Genomic DNA, 20,089 nt, shown 5'->3' with positions numbered 1-20,089 from the left:
AAGCAGTTTCTGTATAACAGTTGTCAATATTATGATTGATTACCCTATAAGACACACACTCAAAGGAGTTATACACTTACACCAGAAGCACGTTAGACCTAAAGTTAAGGTCTTCCATCTCCAGTTTTATCCTTTCTTACTTTTTGACAGCCCTGGATAAATGGAATTAAAGAAAACTGCAGGTTGCATCACCTCCAAACTCAAGTTTTGGAGAGCAGATGTTGCTTGACTGACTTAGAAACAGCACTTACAAACAGCGATTATATGGCTATTCTCAACACTCAGCCCCATTTAAAAATGAACAAATGACAAACATCATATTCTTTTGAGCACACTTATTAGCTGTATTTTATATGGCTGACAGGCTGAGGGCGCTCATTAATCAAAGTTGAGAATGTGTGTTAGTGGCCATGTGGTGAAGTTGGATGACTCAAGATGCCATTGCTTTTCTACTTTTGTAATTTGGTTATAAGTTGATGTTGACGTGTGGTTGTCATTCGTCTTCTCACAGGACTATGAGGAAGACGAGGCTGAAGCGTTTGATGTGAGCCTCACCAAAAACACCCAGGGACTGGGAATCACTATTGCTGGCTATGTCGGAGATAAAAATTCAGGTGAGAGATGGCAGATTGTCTTCTCAGAATAGAGGACCATTCAAATTAAAGATTAATGTTGATGATAAAATACTTCTGTGCAATCTGTAAATAGCATTATGGAGCACAACTTGTGTAGATATCAATCCACTCGATAAACAATTAAAGCTGCACTAATCTATTTACATTGCCTGTAAACAACTGATGAAATGTGTAATGAGGAAGGTTTTGCTCAGGGTGGCAAACACACTGTCAACTCTGTCAGTGTTTTTTAGAGGTTTTTTTAACTCATTGTTTTGGTTTTCTGGCCTGCAAACTCATTCATTAATCCCATTTCCTGCTGTGGCAGACGGCTCAACAAAAAAGCTCTGATAAATCCCAACCAAACCAACCGCAGTTTGCTATTTGCCCAGCACTGAATGGCAGAACTAGCTAGTCAACAAAAGTTAGACTAGCTAGTGGAGTTAGCATTTAAGCTAAAAAGCCAGATATTTTTCTCAGGAGTAGCTGGAGTCTCAAACAAAGCTAAAAGGAGACTGAATATTGGACATACAGTACATTTCTTAGGTGAACACAGACTTCAAACTAATGCTATGCGACCACTGTTTGCTAACCCTTTAGCGATAACTTTTGAAGTTGATATTGTGTCTGTGTTGTATTTTCAGCTTTTTCTGCTGCCTCTAAGTGGCCTAAAAACACCAATTGATGCACCTTTAAATGAACTTGATTCTTTTCTCTTTTACTGACCTTTAAAATGTAACAATTAGCTACAGCATAATGGGACCACAGATAAGCTTTTATTACAACCTGTTATATTCATCGAATTTAACTGAAAATTGAATTGCCCTGGCTAAAAAGTTCTGTCGTAATTTTTCAAGGTTGGCGTTCATCACATAATTGTTTATGACTTAGCGTAACACTGACTTTTAACATCAAGCTGAAACATCTTACTTTAATGTTATCTCTGGGTCTTATTTAATGTCATGATTCACGGACATCTCTCTCATCTCTTTAATTTTTTCATTGTTCTGACTTCACAGAGCCCTCTGGTATTTTTGTCAAGAGCATAACAAAAGACAGCGCTGTGGATCAAGATGGCCGTATTCATGTGGGAGACCAGATAATAGCTGTAAGTACTACAATTATGCTCTATCTATTACTATTTTCTTTGTCTTCACTGGCATGATGTAAAATATGCAGTGAATGTTTTATATGATCTATTATAGTGATCACATTTACTCATTCAGTCAATGGAGGGAAATCATGAGATGCATAATTTACAATAATTCACAATTTACTAATAGTTCATAAAGTGGTTTAACTTGTGACTGTGAATATAAACGAGTCTTGAATTAACACATCGAGCAGTTAGGTTTTTAATTTCATTACTGCAGTTAAAACTTCTCACCATTTGAAAGCTATTGTTGTCCTGTTTTAAAGTTCCCTCAAAAACTTCTACTTTTTTCTGATGTATTGGTGTATGTTGGTGAGGATTTGCTTTACTGAGTTTAGTTCTTAAGTGTAAATGATAATGTGCTTTGGGACTCAACTTAAGAACTTAATAAAACAGTTAATTGACTATCTGAATTATTTAGATGCATGCATTTGTAGCCACCCTAAATGACCTAAATATATAAAGTCAATTGCTAGAACAGAAGGGAATATACACCTGTGGCACTCTGTTTCTGTGTATGCCTGCTAGTGTTACTAATCTCACGATCAATCTTATTTCAATTTCACCTCTGTCAGACAATAGAATAGATGGTAGTCCTGCACACTCACTATGCCTATGTAAGCTGTGCTGCCTTTTGCTTAATCCTTGGGCTCACAAATGATTGCCCCCTGCAGGTCGATGGTGTTAACATCCAGGGATACACCAATCAACAGGCAGTGGAAGTCCTCCGACACACAGGCCAGACAGTCCACCTCAAGCTGATCCGGCGGGGTTTCAGGCCAGAAGAGATCCCCCCTGCCGTGTCCCCCATTGTCACCATCCTACCCCCTTCCACCACCATCCCCACCACAACCACCGTCATGACAGAGCTCGAGCTGGAGAGGAAGAAGGCTGAGGAGGCTGCTCAAGGTAGGACAGATGAGAAGGGAGAGAAATTTAATGAGGACAGAAAAAAATACATGCCTTGTTACTCATCATCCTGTAGAAGAAAGTGTCATTTGATGTGTAAGTGTGGCTCAGACAGCAGCTTCCATGATGCAGTGAAGATACCATAAAATCTGTGTGAATCCAAATGAAAATTCCAGTCACTTTCATCAATATAGTAAAAAAAACACAGACACAGAACTTTCTCCTGTCGCATATAAAAAACATGCACTACAGTTATATTCAGTTTTAATTTAAAACACAGAATAAAAAAAAACAGTTTTCAACATTGTGATTACATTAAATGAGAATGCTTTCTAGAATATATACCAATTGTCTTTATTCTGATATATAATTATTAATTTGTTTATATGTATCTTTTTTATTACTACTGAAAACATTCATTTACCTTTTACCTATTAAAAGGTTCTTCTTAACAACAACAGAGTGAGTACACTCATATTACTGCACATCCTCTCTTAATAAGAGAGGGAAGTACACTCATAGTGAATGGGCACTGACAAAGGCCAGGGAGACAAAAATATTTTCTCAGAAAGGGAAGTAAAGTTCACCACTTAGTAAAACTATTTCTGCCAAGTGCCACCCTTCCTATTCATTATAACATTTCACATTTAGACCACATTTCTAAAGAAAGTACTAGAAGCTTTCCATCATGTTGTTTAGACCTTGGACTATGTACAGTCGACTCAAATCAGCACATGATGCACAACAGTTAAAAGAAAACATCCTCACAACTAAGAAACTGTCGGAGTTACAGCAGAGGTTTGCATGGTATGTGCTAGCATCCATGAAGTCCCTCATGTTTTTCAAATCTTTTTTTTTTTTTTTCATTTTTATCAAACTAACATCAAACAAGATAGACAGAGAGTAAACAGAAGGATTCTAATCTCCAGCTGTACTGACAGGACCTCCAGGCTATTCCAGAGGCAAGAAAAGCAGTTGTTTAGTGTCAGTTGTGATATAAGGAGCTGGAATGTGATTAGATTTGGCACCATGTATATGGGCAACAAGAAGTTTTTACCGTAAAAACCTCCAGACAAACTAGCAGCCAGCAGTCGATAGAGAGTGAGGAAGTTTCCAGTGAAAGGCAGTATTTTCTTGGCTGCTGTGAAACCTGTCAGAAAATTACAGTTAGGTTATACAGCTACAATATACTTAAAGTAAATTCATCATTCAAAAGCAGCTTTTAAGTATAATAGTTAATAAATAAAAAGGAAAGAGATTTTAATAACTACTACTACCTATATTACACATTTTTATGTCTCTGGCCCTCCCAGGGTGAAAAAAACACAACAGTTTGGTGAATAACTAGATATTTTAATATAAGGAGCAAAATTTCTTACTGCAGGTTTGATGTATGCAGATGTAATGGGTCATTTAATGTTTAGGATTATGTAAAGACATGTAAATGATCATTCCAACTTATGTCACGTATTAGGGTTGTTGAGCTCCTTTTTCCCTTCCAAACTAGCTATTATTAGTTTTATGTTAGCATTTAAAAGATGCTGATGGAAAGCGTAGACCATGCCTTGCCTGGGCACACAGTTATTAATTTCATGGGCGACCAGTTCTGTGCTCTGTGGAACTCCAAAGACATAAACAGTGGCATGAAGTTGTAAAAAAAAGTTCTAGGATCATTAAACATATCTTTAGAGTGCTGGATTTTTTTAGGGTCTGTCATTATGGGTAACATCAGCAAAGGCCTGTATATCCTTTTCGGACCAATAAAGAATGAGATCGGTTCCGCTTCTAAAGAGTCGGAAATGCTCAAACTATTTTGAAAGAATTAATTGTGCAAAACTTAAATAGAATATTAAAGAAAGTGGAGTTACATTTTGGTGAAAGGTGTTACATAAGAGTATCAAATGAAAAGACGACGACTATTCCAAATACATTCAGCATTTATTTATATCTTTGTGTAATTTTGCTGTTAGTGGAGAGTAGAAGACTTTGTCTAGTGCCTGTGCATATATACTGTCAAGTGTCTGTGCCGCTGCCTGCTTCTGTCTGTCTCACCGTTCATTGTGTGTTTACAGTCACCACAGATGAAAAGCAGCTCCAGACAAAGGGTGAAGGATCTGATGTCAGCCCAGCCACGGATCAGCTAACAGAAGACAAACATGGTAGGAGGCTGGGATCCTTTTTTAAGCACACCAGCAGAGATACTGGACACATATCTGACAGATAAGGGTCATTGTTGTCAGAACCACACTGACTAGCAACACAGTCTGTCCTTGAGAATTAGAGCAAACACTCAGATGGGGGCTGTTGTTAGTTTCACAGACAATGCAGTAGTTTGAAGATATTTTAAGAGGGGAATTTTTTTTTGATGGAGGTCTTGTACCACTCATTTCTTAGATACTTTCCAAATAGTTAGACATTTATGTTGCATTGTGTTGTTGCAAGTGGTATGTTGTCTTGTGAACTAATACAAATACTTTGTATTGTGTTTTTCAAGAGATGAAGCTAACACCCTTTGAAGAAGAAGAATTAATGAAGAAGTGGCAGGAGATTCTGGGTCCAAGTAATGAAGTTGTTGTAAGTTTCTTTTTCAAAAGGAAATCCTTTTTCTCATGCATCAAATTATACTTACCAGAACTTGGTTCCTGGGCAAATTCATAATGGTAAAAAGCTCTGGTATCTCAAAAGAAGGCATAACCTGAGTTTAACAAAAGGAATTTAGTCATAAACATGCATAGTAAAAGTAATAATCCCTTGCAAAAGACAAACCTTTTCACATACTAATTAAGATGTGATTCCTTGTTCCTGTGACAGGTGGCACAGGTGGAGAAGTTTAGTGAGAACAGTGGTCTGGGGATCAGTCTCGAAGCCAACAGCGGGCATCATTACATCCGCTCTGTCCTACCTGAGGGACCTGTTGGTCGATGTGGCAAGCTGTTCAGTGGAGATGAACTGGTTGAGGTAGGAAGTCACGTTGTTATTAATATCTACCTAGGTTTAAATATGTACATGTGTTTAGAAATATAATTTGTTTATATGGCAATAATGGGTCCTTTTTTAAATGTGCTGCATACAGTATACTACACATACACATCATAAAGATTGTTTATGTTACAGTGAAATAAACTTCGTAAGTAGACTGAATAGAATAGAGCTTCACTGGTGTAGTGGTGATGCCAAAAGATGTGCGTGCTATGTATCAGGAATTATTATTTAGGACAGGTTAAATACAGAGGTAATTTTTTCCCACAGGTGTTAATAAAAGTATAACTTAAAGCTGCACTAATTAATGTTTTCATATTAACAGTAGCTCTATAGTTCCCCACAGCTCTATGGAGCATTTTAGCATCTTTCAGCTCAGTATTTTGGTTTTACAGCCTGCAATTTTACTATTTTGGTTCACTCTCACTGCTATCATCAACCTCAGCTCTGATAAACCCACACGACCTGTCCAGCAACAAAATGGCAGGCAGACAAAGTTACCAATTAGCTGGTGAACACAAAGGAACATGTAGAAGTTTAAGATAGATATTTCCCTCAAGAGGTGGTGCAGTTGAGCCATAATGGAAAGTGCATATTGACCTTAAATTTGTCAGGTGGACAGAAATATGGCTTCAGCCACCATGATGTCACCCATTGGTTTTGTGGAGTTTTGTGAAGCCTGGAGGACGTATTTGGATGAGAGGTTGGAGCTAACCCTAACACTAGCTGCTAACTGTTAGCTTGGTCAGCTACGGTCCATGGTTAACTATGATAATGCTATGGCTACACCCATACTCTGTGAATCTGGGGTTACGCCATGGTTACGTTACCTAACCAACGTTGTCGCTGTATTAGCAACATTTCAATCACAACATAGCTACACCCTAAAGCATACCCTGCTTTATCATCTATTTTACTCTAAATGGGACCATAATTTACAAAATGAGCATTATGCGGTATTGAAGAAGACTTGAAACTAGTGATTGAGACCATAAACGCATTAGGAAACTGTTTACTGAGGTAATAAATCAAGTGAGAAGTAGGGTCATTTTCTCATAGACTTCCATACAATCAGTCTTTTTTTTGGAGCCAGTGGAGTTGCTCCCTGCTGGCCATTAGACAGAATGCAGGTTTAAGTCACTTCTGCATTGTGTTCACTTTTTAGACCAGGAGCTACCTGCTTGACAAATATGCAAGTGTTTGTTAAAATGTTTGCCATAACAACTTTATAAGGTGATAATATGTCAATATTAAGTTTGTTCTGTTGCCCCCAAGTGGCCAAAAAAATCCATTAATGCTGCTTAAAAACATATATCATTTTTTTTGACTGACACTAAACCTAACCTCTCTTTTCTCAGGTCAATGGCATATCCCTGATTGGTGAGACCCACAAGGAAGTAGTCAAAATCTTGAAGGAGCTTCCACTCTGTGTATACATGACATGCTGTAGGCCCGCCCCACACCTGCAGACTGACATGGATGCTGTACAACCAGAATCAGAGGCTTTGTCCACAATGTCTAAATTAAAGGTACTGCAGAAAATTTTATTATATACATTTATTTTTCAAGAATTTCACCTGTTTGTTTGTTATGTTTTAGATTGAAAACCTAGAGGAAGTGAATTAATATTTTCTTTCTCAAAGCTAAAAACATGCAGGCTATATTATTTACAGAGAATTGCAGCAAGTGATATATAGACATACAGCTGGAAACTCCCTGCCTCTCTTTGACATGCAGTAATGCATCATGAAAAATGTTTCCCTGCCCCTGCATATAAGTGAGGGAGTATGATTGGAGAGGAATACTCTTTAAGTCCTGCTCTTACTTTATAACCCATCAACCATTATTAGCTTAGCCCAGGCTGTCAATCGTTCCACTGGCCTTCCACATTGCCAGCCATTATGGATTAAGACTTAGCGATAAGCAGGGGAGGCTGAAAGTTTATTAACACCAATTCTAGTAATACCTCAGCAGCAGTAGCTAACCACATTTGCTCAAGATATGAGACATCAAAAGCAGTTTCCCTTTGGGGAAGGGGTTTTCATCTCCCCAGCTTTATCTGTGATAATGCACTAAGGCCCTAGCATCCCAAAGATATTTCCCTTTTATCTACTGCCAGAAACCTGAGCCAGAAACACAACTAGAGGGTAGCAGCCTATGGGTTGGGACTAAAAGTGAGGAAGGCAAGCTGCTACACAGAGATTTTGGGCTTTTCCTCTGCAGAAACAAATAGACCTGAGCAGTGTACTGGTTGCTGAAGACTCAGAGGTGAAAACAGCGGCAGCGACGCAGGATAATGTGACTGAGGAGGCGATAGGATCTCCTTTGGCCATGTGGGAGCAGGAGATCCAGAATATCGAACTAGAGAAGGGAGAAGGGGGATTGGGATTCAGCATTCTGGACTACCAGGTGGGAATATGGAACTTGGAATGAAAAACTGAACAACTGTTAGTTGATTATTTTACACAAATGTACTGGTGTAGTATTTTTTTTATCAATGTTGTTGTATTGTTTGTGTCATAACCCAATGAGACAGGGAAGCACATGGATTGGAAAGCAAATAGTTACACATTCATAGTCATGATGAGATGAAAAATTTATAAAAAAGGACATACTGTGCATGTATAACACTAACCAAAGGGAGGTAAATTCCTTATGATTTCCATATACTGTAAATTTAAAGCTGTGTTTGGGTACCTGTTGACCTCCTCTCACTGAGCTTTTCTGTCCCGTCTCTGCCACAGGACCCACTGGACTCCGTCAAGACAGTGATAGTAATTCGCTCTCTGGTTCCCACTGGTGTGGCTGAGCAGGATGGCAGACTGTTGCCAGGAGACCGACTCATGTATGTCAACACTACTAACCTGGAGAATGCCAGCTTGGAGGATGCTGTCCAGGCCCTTAAGGGGGCCAAGCTCGGAAAGGTGCAGATAGGAGTCGCCAAACCACTACCTGTAAGCATTAGTATTAAATTAGTATTAGTATTAAAGTGTTTATTTTTTGTTTGGAACTGAAAAAATTTGGTAATAAGGAACTTGGGTGTTTGGTGAAGTGATGAGGACATGCTCTTTTCCAACCATTGAAAGTTTTATAAATGTTGCTTTTGTGAATGTTTTGTAAAATTTGTTTAGCATGTATGGGCTTTATCACTGCATGTATGTGAGGTTGTGAGTCAGGCTGTGAGTCTTCATATCATGCGACGTAGTATCCAGTCACGAGGGTTCAGCTTACGAGGGCATCAATTTTTCATGCAGGAAAAAGCGTGGAGGTAGGCTGCATGGTTTAGCATTCCACCCGCTGTTCTTTCAGCAGAGGCGACCGGCCTTAAATGATCCATGCCCTTTGTTTCATGTTATTATTTTATTGACTTTTCCAAGACCACAGACTTTCTTGTACATTCAAACACATTGGGGCACCTGTCGAAATATTGGGTCTGTCCAACAGCATGTTCATTGCTCCAGGCGCCTGGTGTCTTTGTATGGGATGGTTCTCTGCAAAACTGCTCGAATTCTTTCAGCTTTAGAGCTGCATTTCACTTGTATTGAATCTGCCATTGGATTACACAGTGAGACCTCTGGGCTGCCAAGGTTACCTGGATTACAGAGCTGTAGGAAGCTTCTGTGGGAGTTATCCAACTCTCCTGCAGGACGTGGAATGTCCTTCTGAGGGGTATTTTTGTTGTTTCGCCTTTCAAAATTGAGTCTGGCAAGTGTAATCCTCCAATATGTCTTCTTGCGTCCCCTATGTGGGTCTGGGCTGCATGATACACAAAATCAATAGCAAAAGTTGTTTCGAAAGAAATGTTCAAGAGCATTTCTGTTAAAAATCATTCAAAGGGAGTAATGAATGTGCCTTTTTGTGCATTTTCTCAGCCTGAACCCTTGTGCACCAAGGAGTCTATAGTTTAAAATAGTCTCAATAATTCCTAACATCTCTCTATTCTGTACTAATGAATCTGTACCTGATTTGGTCGCAAAATAAATCAATCAAAATCAACTTACATAAAGCTGGAGATAATGAAAGAATTTCTCCACTTTCCTAGGGAATATGTGGATATTCCCACTCTCCACACCCATATGGTGAACAGGAAATAACTTCATCATCCACCATCCATTCATTTGACTTCAACAATATTTTGGTTGAAGAAGGAGAGGAAGGAGGACTGACTGAGGGCATCCTTTACCGAGCAGAGCCTGCATTGGTCAGTTAGCTTTTGGGAAAACTGAAAAATCAATCAGAATAACCTGAATAAGGGAAAACAAAATTTGCTTTGTTTTTTTAATCATGCAACAATATATGAAGAGTAATCTGAAAAAATATAACCCATTTATCTGCATTTATATTGTATTAGCGTTTTTTTTTTTTTTTATAGTTAGACAAATTAGTAGGATAGAAAATCAGAATGATTGTAGCTATCTGTAATTGGATTGTTCACCAAATTCTCCAATAATGAGGGCCTGTTTTGTATTCCAGTCCGTTAAACTTGCATCTGTTATCACAGATTGACACCAGTGAAGCAGACCTGTCTGATGAAAAGGTGTTAGAGCATTCTTACACTGGGATAGAGGATGACACTTTCCAGGCATCAATGATTGCTCTTCATGGAAGCAGCTGTAGCGCAGACCTGGATTACCTGCACTCATCCACACCTAAGGTAGGCAACCATTTTTAACACAGCAGAGGAAATCCATATCTGAAACCAGAAGCACAGCTTGAAATTATTCCCTCATTTCAGTAAATGTTACTGGAACTCTTACTGCCCTTTGTTACAATGGACTGCGCAGCATGTAGTCATTATTCTTAGTTTTTGCTGTCCAGAGCTAAAATGTCATGAGGATTGTTTCTTTTTTTTCGGTTTTCTTTTTAAAGGCAGTAACAACATAACTAAATTTGTTATTATTTGAGGATTGTAGCTACTGCTACTTTTGTTGCCCTGGGTGCCTACAAACAGCAACTCCCCAAATGGATATTAAATTATAAGAAAAAAAATAAACAAAGAAGAGCAAGGGCCACACAAACTGTTTTCCTAAGAGTTTCTCTGTGCTTCCATTTTTTCCCAAAGGTCACAGCTGACCTTGTTTGTAGGGCCCTTCTAAGAAATGTATAATATAATATAGCGGAGCCCTGAGGGACAAACATGGGCCAGGACAACTTGAGGCATTTTATAGTACCAGAGGATTTCACAAAACAGATTTCAAATGTTTGTATGAGTTCAGACAGTTTTCCCCCCCCTAAAGCTCTGGAGAGAGGCAACAACCCTGTTGATAAATCTCAGCTCTATTTCAGTGACAGTAAATGGTGGACCAGCTTTGGAGACTTACTGAGAGTATCTAAGGTGATATTTATTGAGGAATATGGATTTTTTTTTCCCTTTCTGTCCATAACTGTTTATTTACGGTACGACAGTAAAGAGATCATCTGGGTGTTAAAGATCAAGTAAGCACAGTGAGTCCACAAACTCAACCTGCAAGTCACTGATTATAGTCTTCCTATTATAAATAGATATCAGATACAAATATTTTAGGCGTTGTCATCTTCTCCCTACTAAGACGTTTTAAAGAGTTTTAAAGTTTTAGAATTGAATTTGTAACTGATTTTCAGAGACCCTTAAGGAGTGTGAAAGTAATGCATCTGATTCTTACATATTTGTCTTTTATTTATCACTACTCTTTGTGATAACCTCTGCACGCCCTACAAATGTCTTACATATGTTATGTACACTTTTACGCTATAACATACCACATACCAAACACACTATAATACAGTGAATCCCAGCCTTTCTGACTTGTGCCCCTTAAAACAAAGCAATTTCTACTTGTGACCCCCACCAGTTGCATATGTCTACTGAACATGCCCAATCATTCCCCCCCACCTTTTTTTTACTGTATTTTACTCATTCTGAAAGCCTGAAGAGGTGAAATTATCCAGCAATTCACCAGAAAAAGCAAAGATTATAAAAAGTCTCAGAAAACACCTCTAAACTAAATTTTGTTTAGCAGAAAAAAGACTCTTCGTTTGTGTCGATACTGAATAATATTTTAGAATATGCAGCTCTCCTACTTAGAGATGTGTCAGCCCAGTTCACCCCAAATTTATTTCACTACCTTTTTAAAATAAAACTGCCCATTTCTTGTTTAACTCTATAGATTTATACTTCTGTTCTGTCCCCCAAAGGGAAATACTTGCTGAGATTCATCACTAGCCAGTCTGGTTCCAATAAAGTCTTAAATGTTCTCATAATAAAACTACATTTTGTGCATTGGGCGCTCAAGATCACCAGTAATTTCCGCTGTTCTCTATTGGCCACTGATGGCTTTTCTATGGCTCATTACAAGGAGGGCAGAATGGTGACTGAGCAAGATGAATTCCCCCTGTTGGGCAATTGTCTAACTAACAGAGGGGAACGTTCATTCAGCTGCTGTGCTTTGTTTTACCCAAGCTGACAGCTCGCCTGGAATTGTTGGATGAGCATCCTCGCTTTGCAACACCGTCCGGCCTCGCAGACAACACTCAACAGTTCTCTCCGGAGAAGCCGGCTTCTTTTACTCCTCCGAGAGGTCACGTCCCGGCTTTTGATGCCATGCTAAGCAGTTCCGATCAGTATCTGGCACAGCAATCAACCAAAGAAGAACCAGTGGATTGCTCAAACACATACAGTCCATTTGCCGAAATAGAGGCCAGATCTAATGTCCAGGAGGAACCTGTGGAGTCACTTCATTATCAGAAGGAGTCCGCCATCTCTTTTGGAGATATAAAGATTTTGATGAAGGTAAAACGATGTGTATCATTAAAAATCATACATTTGAAGTAAAGGATTTAAGTAATGAGTTTTTAAGTCTTAACAAAGAATAGATGAGCAGTGAGTATTCTGCTGAAGTCATGTAAGTGAAGGTTACACAATAATCATCCTTGATCTTCTTTTAAACACAATTTCTTAAGATAACATCTAACCTCTCCCCAGTCGGATGTGAGACTCCTTTCAAATATTAGACAAACAAAGTTCTGAGCTCGTTGGTTTTAAATTCATTTTCACAGCTAATTCGCTGCACCTGGCTTTTCTCTAGAGACCCCTGCTTTGTTGGAAATCTGGCCTAATATTTTCATTTAATTTCATGAATAACTGTGTTGAATTATCACCCTCAAGGACGAGGAAGCTGGTGCGAAAGAATCAGCAGAAGACGGCGACAAGGAAGTGTTGACCTCAGGGAGTAATTTTGAAAGGACTATCACAGTTGTCAAGGGCAACTCCAACCTCGGTTTGTGTTAATTTCTTCACTTTCTTTTTATTTGTTATTTTAAGTATTTTCTTCTCATCTTTCACTGAAGTGTAAATGAGGTTGCACCACTGAAAGGCGTATTGGCCTTTACTTTTGTGTTGTGTTTTATGAATGCCAGATTTGAAGCAAAGTGATAGAAAAAGAGTTTTGGCAGATTTTCCAGTCTAAAAGGGTAATTCCATTTCGTTACAGTATATTTGCATTTCAAAACCTACCCAAGAGGCTGCTACTGGCTCAGATAACACTAAGTTTTAACTTCTAAAACAAATAGGTGTTATAAAGGTACTGTTTGAAATCCTCAGTGCCTCACTGAAAATTATTTAAAAGTATTTCATTTTGCTTTTTAGTTCTCTTTGAAGGTCTCTGCTGCTTGATTCAATATTTCTTTTCGAAAGTGTCAATGTACCTTTTTTTACCAAATATAATTCAAAATCCACTCCTAAATAGAGCACACTTATCTTTTTTTATGATCTTTCCAAAAAGAAAAAGAAAAACCTCCTGCACACTTCGCTGTTTTATAAGGGAGCTCGAAATTTTGTGAAAGGCTTTAACTACCATGTGTCCCAACTGGACAAAGATAAACATGTCCTGTATGTAGTCTTTTTTAGACAGACAGATTTCCAAATAAATTACACTACACTGATCAAATTCTAAGATTTCTTATGATCTACCACAAAGGGATGACAGTGAGCGCCATGAAAGATGGTTTGGGGATGCTGATCCGCAGTGTAATCCACGGTGGCTCCATTAGCCGTGATGGACGCCTCGGGGTTGGTGACCTCATACTTGCAATCAACGGAGAGCCCACTGCCAACCTGACCAACGCTCAGGCTCGCGCCATGCTGAGAAGACACTCCCTCATTGGACCAGACATGGGGTAAGAGATTATAATTACACAGGTGGGGCCAAGAACACCATATGCATATGTGTTTACGGAAACTCTGCAAAGGTAGTAGGTGATTCTGCGACAAATGCATTGTGAGGCAAGCTATTATTTGAATTTGTCTGACGGCAGTGGCAATAAGATTCAGTGAGATTGATTGTTTTTCAAGACTTTGCCAAAGAAAACACATTTTCATTGACGTATTTAAAACAAAATAAGTCAAACTCAAGTGCACCTGTGTTTAATGTTGTGTTATACAGAAAACAGTACAATACTAATAAAGTTAACAAAGACTAAAATCAGGAAATATCTGAGCAAAGAATGAGGAAGTTTCCCATTGGGTTCATTGAGTCTGAACTTTAATTTGATTCTCAGCTCTCCCCTAACTCCTCTGGTCTAATTTGATATTAGTTCACTGCTGTTCCAATCAATCGTCCGTTTACGTAAGAGACACTGGAATCTAATAAAATAATCTGGCAATCAGTGCCAACTGTAAGTACCTGATATTTCAATTCTCTTCACAACAGACACAATTTGGTCGGTACTTAAAAGCACTGAGGTTTCCATACATTTTCTTCTTTGCTATTTAAAAATGAATGGCCCTGAGATATGTAGTTCTTCTGTTATAACTTCAAAAATAAGTACAGCTGTCTGTTATTTAGCTGTCTTTTGAAAGGCAGTACATATTGTACATCAAGGCCCAACCTCTGTTACATCAGGATTGCTTTTATGCAAGCCTTACAAACAGTACGTGTTGCTGTATTTAATATGTACTTTATGGATTAAATATTTAGTATTTGGTATTATATGGTACTTGGTTATGCGTTTGAAATCATCGGTAGTTCTTTTCATCCTTTTTTCTATAAACTGGGTAATGTAAAGAAGTCTGTTTAAGTTGGATGCTTTTTTTTTTTTAACATAAACACAGAATACAGACTGGGAATACAAGCAAAGGTTTTATTCAGTGATTCTAAAAGGAAAATAATCTCTTCAAAGTCAATTGAATGTGGTATTTTTACAAGTTCTGCTCGCCGAACTAAACTTGGCAGTTTGTTAGCTTCGGTGCATAAAAAGCCAACTCTTCACATTCTAGATCTGCTTGTGCACCCGAGGACGATCTGTGCCCATTTTATGTGTGAGTATGACTAACTTCCACGCTGGTGGTGTTTCAGCAAGAAGCTGCCATCTTGTTTTTGTTTTTTCCCTCTCATTTGCTCCATCTTGTGCCGGGCTTTCTTGCAGTCTGTTAAAAAGTTTTATCCAGACAAAGTGTTAGAAAGTGGGTTGAATTCATTGCAGTTTTGGTGTTGCTGATATTGTTGTTTTTAACACTCAACAACAAAAATGTTGGAATTAAGTTGATAAATGTGGTTTTTAATATCATTCTGATATATTTATTAACATTTTCATTATGCTGTGTCACACTCCAGTATTAACTTACATTTGTCTCATGGCAACAAAACTTATAATAGTGTCAGAACACCTTTTAACACATAGGGTTAAAAACAATATCTGGATGAATCTTGATGACTGCATCACTCACTTACTTGCTGCATAACTTCTTTTCTTTTATTTCTGTGACTAACATGTTTGTCACACTCATTAACTTGTTCTGTGTTTTCTTTCTCACCATTTTTAACTCAATAACATTTTCATATCCACCGAATTTAAGCGCCAACACATCTCCCACTGCATGTTATCATGTCCTTAATGAAGTGACTCACTCGTTTCATTATTTCACTGAGATTCGTTTTATTCTCTGTCCGCATGCCATCATGTTTAAAAACCAAATCAACCCATCTGCTGAAGATCTGTCAGCTTCACTCAAATATGTTAATGTGCCCTTCAGAATCAACTTCACCCTGAATTGTTCGTAAATGGGTCTGTAAGTGGATGTCGGGTTTTTGTCAGCTAGATTTTGGTTTATTTGTAATTGCAATTAGTAAACCGCTTGTGAATTTCTAATAGACACGTCCTTCAAATTTTTCACGAGAACATCACACAATTGGTGACAGAATACGAGATTTGCTCAGACATTTATATAAGCTAAACATCTGTTTTGAACAGTCAGATGTCAGGGGCCTATATATAATTCATTGACATATCACCTTGGGTTGTTGATAGGCAGAAAACATTTGCTTGAAAAACAGACTGAGTGCAGTCTCACTGCAGTCTTGAGGAGATGGAGTTGAGAAAAACAAGCTTCTGATGATAAAGGAAGTAGTCTTCATGCTTTCATATCTTGTTGCATATGAATGTCAGTTTTTTTTCTATTTTTGGTTAATTACCATGTGACTTTATAGTTAATGGACACAGTTTGTTTAGGAATTGTTTGACTCATTTGTGTGCATGTGTGTTCCTATGTGTATGTGTGTGTATGCACATGTGTGTGTGTGTGTTCAGCATTACATACGTTCCAGCTGAGTACCTGGAGGAGTACAAGACCAGCTTAGAGCAGCCTAAAGATGACGTCTTCTCTGAAGCAGCTCCAGTCCCAGTTCCAGCTCTGAAGTATGTACTCACTCTCTACCACAGTAATCTTTAGTTTTTCTAATATAATTACACTTTTAACAAGATAGACTTGAAATTTTTTGTCCCTACAGCTTGAGTACCTACACTTGATAATCAAACTTTTTTTCCTCTGTTTTGTGTAGAGATATTCCTAGCCTCCCTGAGAGGGAAGATGGAGAGGGAGAGGAGAGTGCATCTTTCAGCAACTGGAACCAACCTAGGCAGTGAGTGCATACACATTGTATCTACGCTACTAATCTAATTTTGTGAACATGTCCATGACACAGTTAAAGAGCATCAAATCAGTGCCCCAGTCACAGCTTTGAAGTGGAAAATCTTGCATGCCGATTTTGGTACCTTCCTCAGAGTGGAGCTCTTCAGAGAGCCAGGCAAGTCCCTGGGGATCAGTATCGTCGGGGGCCGAGGGATGGGCAGCCGGCTGAGCAACGGGGAGGTGATGAGGGGGATTTTTATAAAGCACATCCTCGAGGATAGTCCTGCGGGACACAACGGGACCTTGAAGACTGGTGACAGGATCGTAGAGGTAAAAGAATGTTTCAAATCACAATAAACTTGAAGTTGTTTTTTGATTTTTATGGATGATTTTAACTTAATGGATGATTTTAACTTTAAAGAAACGCATATGATGTGGGGATTTAGGGTACCTGACAGGTCCTTTTTTCCTGATATCTCTTTGTCAGGTGGATGGAGTTGATCTAAGAGACGCCAGTCATGAGGAGGCAGTGGAGGCCATACGCAGGGCAGGCAACCCTGTCTCCTTCTTGGTCCAGAGTATTATCCACAGGCCGAGGGTAAGTCAGTAACTACTAGCAATAATCTAACGGTCACCATGTCCTCATTCTGTAGATTTTTTCACCTCAAGTCTATCTGCACCGGCCATTTGGGGCACTTTCAAAACTGAAATGTACAATATACAACCCTTCGCAGTATCTGGTTTTCTTTTGAAATCTTTTATGAAAGCAACAATAAACCCTGCGAGGCATATTAAATATATTAGTGAGTTTTAACCTCTAAGTGTGACATTGAAAATCACTGTATCAACAACACCGTTTGTTGTTTGAAAGTGCCCTCAGGCTTTGAAAGCATGACTAAGTAGTTTCCTGCTGGGGCTGCTACTGGCTTAGCTCCAGTGTCAGATCTCTCATAGTCAATCACTTTTCATGCATTGTTATCTATGAGATATTCCTACATGCTTTCTTGCTCACTCATTAAGCCTTGTAGCAACTCGTAATGTAACACATGCAGGAGAAGGACACTAAGAAGGGACAAGAATTCATATTATTGTAATGCAGAATTATACTCAACTGAGGTGACTGTAAAACAAATATCTTAAACACACTTTGGCCAGTTGAAGGTACTCGGATATTTGTTACCTTTAAAGCAGTAGTTCAACATTTTATTTATGAGTTTTCATTTCATAATGAAATATACTAATTCTTTTCTTCTTCTTTTTTTTGCTGCGAAAACATTGAAACCATTTTCATGTCTCAGTGCTAAAGATGAAGCTATCGCTAGCAGTTCATTAGCTTAGATTAGCATGAAGAGTAGAAACGGGGGGGAAATAGCTAACATGGCTTCGTTCAAATCTGCTTACTAGCGCCTCTAAAGCTCCCTAAATTGTTAAATGGGCAAATTTTTACCTTCCCCACAAGAAGAATTTATACTTTTACGCTACTACATTATGAGTTGCTTCAAACCTCCATCTCTGTTCCTCCACACTACTTCCTTAGCCTGAGTCAATATATTGCCCAGCCCCATCGCTTGCAGTAGAGAAGCACACCACCACTTTCACATGCATGCCACATCGCACATCTCAGGTAATCTGTCTTTCTCTTTTTGTCTCTCTCATTTCATTGCATCAGCTATCCATCACACTTAATCTTTGTTGCTTTATCTCTCCCGCCTCCTTTTTCTTTCTTTCTCTCACACTGACAGTAGAGTCCTTCTTTTTAACTGCATCTTTGACTTTGATACACACGTAATGTGTGTATTGACGGAAAATAAAGACAAACTAGAATTGGAGATTTCTTCTGGGAGAAAATGAACTTAAAGATCTACTTTAAAGTTACTGCAAGGAACTTTTAAGTGGTTATGAAGCAGTTTCAGTTTAATACTGATGCCTCTGCATGACCTACATAAGCAAACAAGACCATCAGCAAGAAGATTGACTATTTCTATACAGTTATTCTAAATGCCACCATGTCAGATTCCCCACAAAATCAGATAAAACGATTAACAACACGCAGACCGGAAGAGCCTATGTGCTACATTACATGTAGCATGAGTGAGTAGAAAGACGTTACTAGGACAAGTTATAGGCTACTTGTTGTCGGCTTCCCAACTCATTTTAAAAAAGATGAGAAAAAGAGAGCAAGTGGCGGTATAGCAAGAGCAAAGGAGTGAATCTGATAAATAAAATGTTATTTTCTCGTTGTTTAGCAAAGGTTACATTCTAAAACACAAATAAACACGCTCACACCTCCGCACAACCCCGCAGGAAGGTGCCCCATCGCTGGATTTGGTGGTGAACGCAACCTTACATGTAACCTAGGTGTTTACTTTGTTTCACCATCTTCATATTACAATTATTAATCTTACATAGCTAAAATTAGCTAGCCAAGATCTTTACGACACGAGGCGCTGGCGTTCATGGGAAATGCAGTCTTCATTCCGGGAAAACACTACCACTTTTGTCCACAGGGGCCGCTAAAATCAACCCAAAATGAAAGTTCCCTTGTAGTAACTTTAATATTCACATATCTTATTCTATTTTCTATCACAGACTTAAAGTAAAACTTACATGACCTACAGTGTTTTTAATCAAAACAGTCAGCAAGTGGTAAAATCTATTATTTCACTGGCAATAGCAAGTTGTTTAGAAAACCCTCTGTGCTGAATATGAATGATGGTGACATTCAGTACACATCCAGACTAGATCTGTAATGTAGTTGAAGGAGGTTATTGGAAATTCATTGCTGCCTCTTATAAAAAGCTGCCCACCATCACGTAAACAATAAAAAAGCAAACAAGGAAATCATTCATACCTCTATGGCTGGAAGGCTTGTCAAAACAGCTCCAGTTTGCATTTACACAACAAAGTGGAAAAGGCAGACATTTAGAAAGATGACTCTTCTGATATTGATTAGCACCTAAAATTCGTAACAACGGAGTGAATAGTTTGAACGACATCATTATGATTAAATGATATCTCTAAGTGCTGCAGGCAGGTCCGTAATGCTATTTTAAATGCCACTGGGGGGACACCTAGAGAGCATAACAGCACATCCATGCTGTTTCCCCTTTAAGTTTCAAATCCTTCTCTTGTAAGCAGTGAATAATCTCAAGGTAGCCTGGAGGAATCTTTGAAACATTTTGTTAAACTGTTTCAGAGAAAGAGGCTTTGCTCTGATTTTTTTTCCTCCCTTTTTTTGATGTAGAGGAAACGGCTGTCCTCAAGGAAACCGCTTGCTTTAATGGTTACTCATTTAAATAAAACCTGAGGTGTTTCTGTCCTCCGTACAGCCCCTCCCTCCCCTTTTTTTTTTCTCCTGGATGATCTCCGATTCAATTTTGTCAGAAAGGCTCAGCCATCATATTAAATATTCGTCATGTTGTCAGCTCGTTGGTCCTGTGTGTTGCTTTTAGAAGCCGCCCCTGCCCTTTCTGCAGCTAAATAGCCACCGCGGGTCGAGCACTTGCTGCACTAATCAAACCTTCTTAGCGCCTGCCCTGCCTCAGGTTA

The 20,089-nt window shown here is 38.7% G+C and overlaps 2 protein-coding genes and 2 long non-coding RNA genes across 16 annotated transcripts in view; 1 reads left to right on the top strand and 3 right to left on the bottom strand.

The window, feature by feature from the left end:
- LOC121888982 (adhesion G protein-coupled receptor L3-like) overlaps nucleotides 1–2,514 on the bottom strand; it is a 244,565-nt gene extending 242,051 nt beyond the window's left edge. Inside the window, exon 1 of one of the 2 annotated variants that reach the window (XM_042400642.1) lies at nucleotides 2,376–2,514. The gene's annotated coding sequence lies outside the window, so the exon portion shown is untranslated. Of the gene's footprint in view, nucleotides 1–80; nucleotides 138–2,375 lie in introns of those variants that run through there. The other variant, XM_042400643.1, reaches the window with a different exon arrangement.
- The window catches only part of LOC121888980 (multiple PDZ domain protein), a 47,614-nt gene that overhangs the window by 10,246 nt on the left and 17,279 nt on the right, over nucleotides 1–20,089 (top strand). For 5 of the 10 annotated variants that reach the window (XM_042400632.1, XM_042400631.1, XM_042400635.1 and 2 more), the window contains exons 9-28: nucleotides 512–614; nucleotides 1,634–1,722; nucleotides 2,442–2,676; nucleotides 4,749–4,835; nucleotides 5,171–5,250; nucleotides 5,488–5,634; nucleotides 7,014–7,184; nucleotides 7,879–8,064; nucleotides 8,400–8,609; nucleotides 9,698–9,856; nucleotides 10,157–10,309; nucleotides 12,095–12,424; nucleotides 12,800–12,911; nucleotides 13,611–13,809; nucleotides 14,909–14,950; nucleotides 16,219–16,326; nucleotides 16,470–16,550; nucleotides 16,693–16,870; nucleotides 17,028–17,138; nucleotides 19,993–20,085. In XM_042400632.1, coding sequence (XP_042256566.1) covers nucleotides 512–614; nucleotides 1,634–1,722; nucleotides 2,442–2,676; nucleotides 4,749–4,835; nucleotides 5,171–5,250; nucleotides 5,488–5,634; nucleotides 7,014–7,184; nucleotides 7,879–8,064; nucleotides 8,400–8,609; nucleotides 9,698–9,856; nucleotides 10,157–10,309; nucleotides 12,095–12,424; nucleotides 12,800–12,911; nucleotides 13,611–13,809; nucleotides 14,909–14,950; nucleotides 16,219–16,326; nucleotides 16,470–16,550; nucleotides 16,693–16,870; nucleotides 17,028–17,138; nucleotides 19,993–20,085 — 2,874 coding nt within the window. The remainder of the gene's footprint in view (nucleotides 1–511; nucleotides 615–1,633; nucleotides 1,723–2,441; nucleotides 2,677–4,748; nucleotides 4,836–5,170; nucleotides 5,251–5,487; nucleotides 5,635–7,013; nucleotides 7,185–7,878; nucleotides 8,065–8,399; nucleotides 8,610–9,697; nucleotides 9,857–10,156; nucleotides 10,310–12,094; nucleotides 12,425–12,799; nucleotides 12,912–13,610; nucleotides 13,810–14,908; nucleotides 14,951–16,218; nucleotides 16,327–16,469; nucleotides 16,551–16,692; nucleotides 16,871–17,027; nucleotides 17,139–19,992; nucleotides 20,086–20,089) is intronic. The other 5 variants (XM_042400634.1, XM_042400640.1, XM_042400637.1 and 2 more) reach the window with 3 other exon arrangements.
- Nucleotides 2,732–5,436, bottom strand: LOC121888985. The gene is made up of 4 exons (XR_006093398.1): nucleotides 5,306–5,436; nucleotides 4,729–4,816; nucleotides 3,734–3,826; nucleotides 2,732–2,825 (listed from the first exon to the last, which is right to left on the bottom strand). It is a non-coding gene; the product is annotated as an uncharacterized LOC121888985 (long non-coding RNA).
- Nucleotides 8,522–19,986, bottom strand: LOC121888986. 3 transcript variants are annotated; one of them, XR_006093401.1, is made up of 4 exons: nucleotides 19,392–19,986; nucleotides 10,211–10,348; nucleotides 9,248–9,411; nucleotides 8,522–8,607 (listed from the first exon to the last, which is right to left on the bottom strand). It is a non-coding gene; the product is annotated as an uncharacterized LOC121888986 (long non-coding RNA). The 3 variants fall into 3 exon arrangements; XR_006093400.1 differs by lacking the exon at nucleotides 19,392–19,986 and adding an exon at nucleotides 16,684–16,756; XR_006093399.1 differs by lacking the exons at nucleotides 10,211–10,348; nucleotides 19,392–19,986 and adding an exon at nucleotides 9,657–9,747.

The sequence above is a fragment of the Thunnus maccoyii genome, chromosome 22 (assembly GCF_910596095.1).
Source record: "Thunnus maccoyii chromosome 22, fThuMac1.1, whole genome shotgun sequence".
NCBI classification, from domain to species: domain Eukaryota; kingdom Metazoa; phylum Chordata; class Actinopteri; order Scombriformes; family Scombridae; genus Thunnus; species Thunnus maccoyii.
The sequence above is the reverse complement of the archived record's forward strand: the minus strand, read 5'-3'. Positions and strand labels throughout refer to the sequence as shown.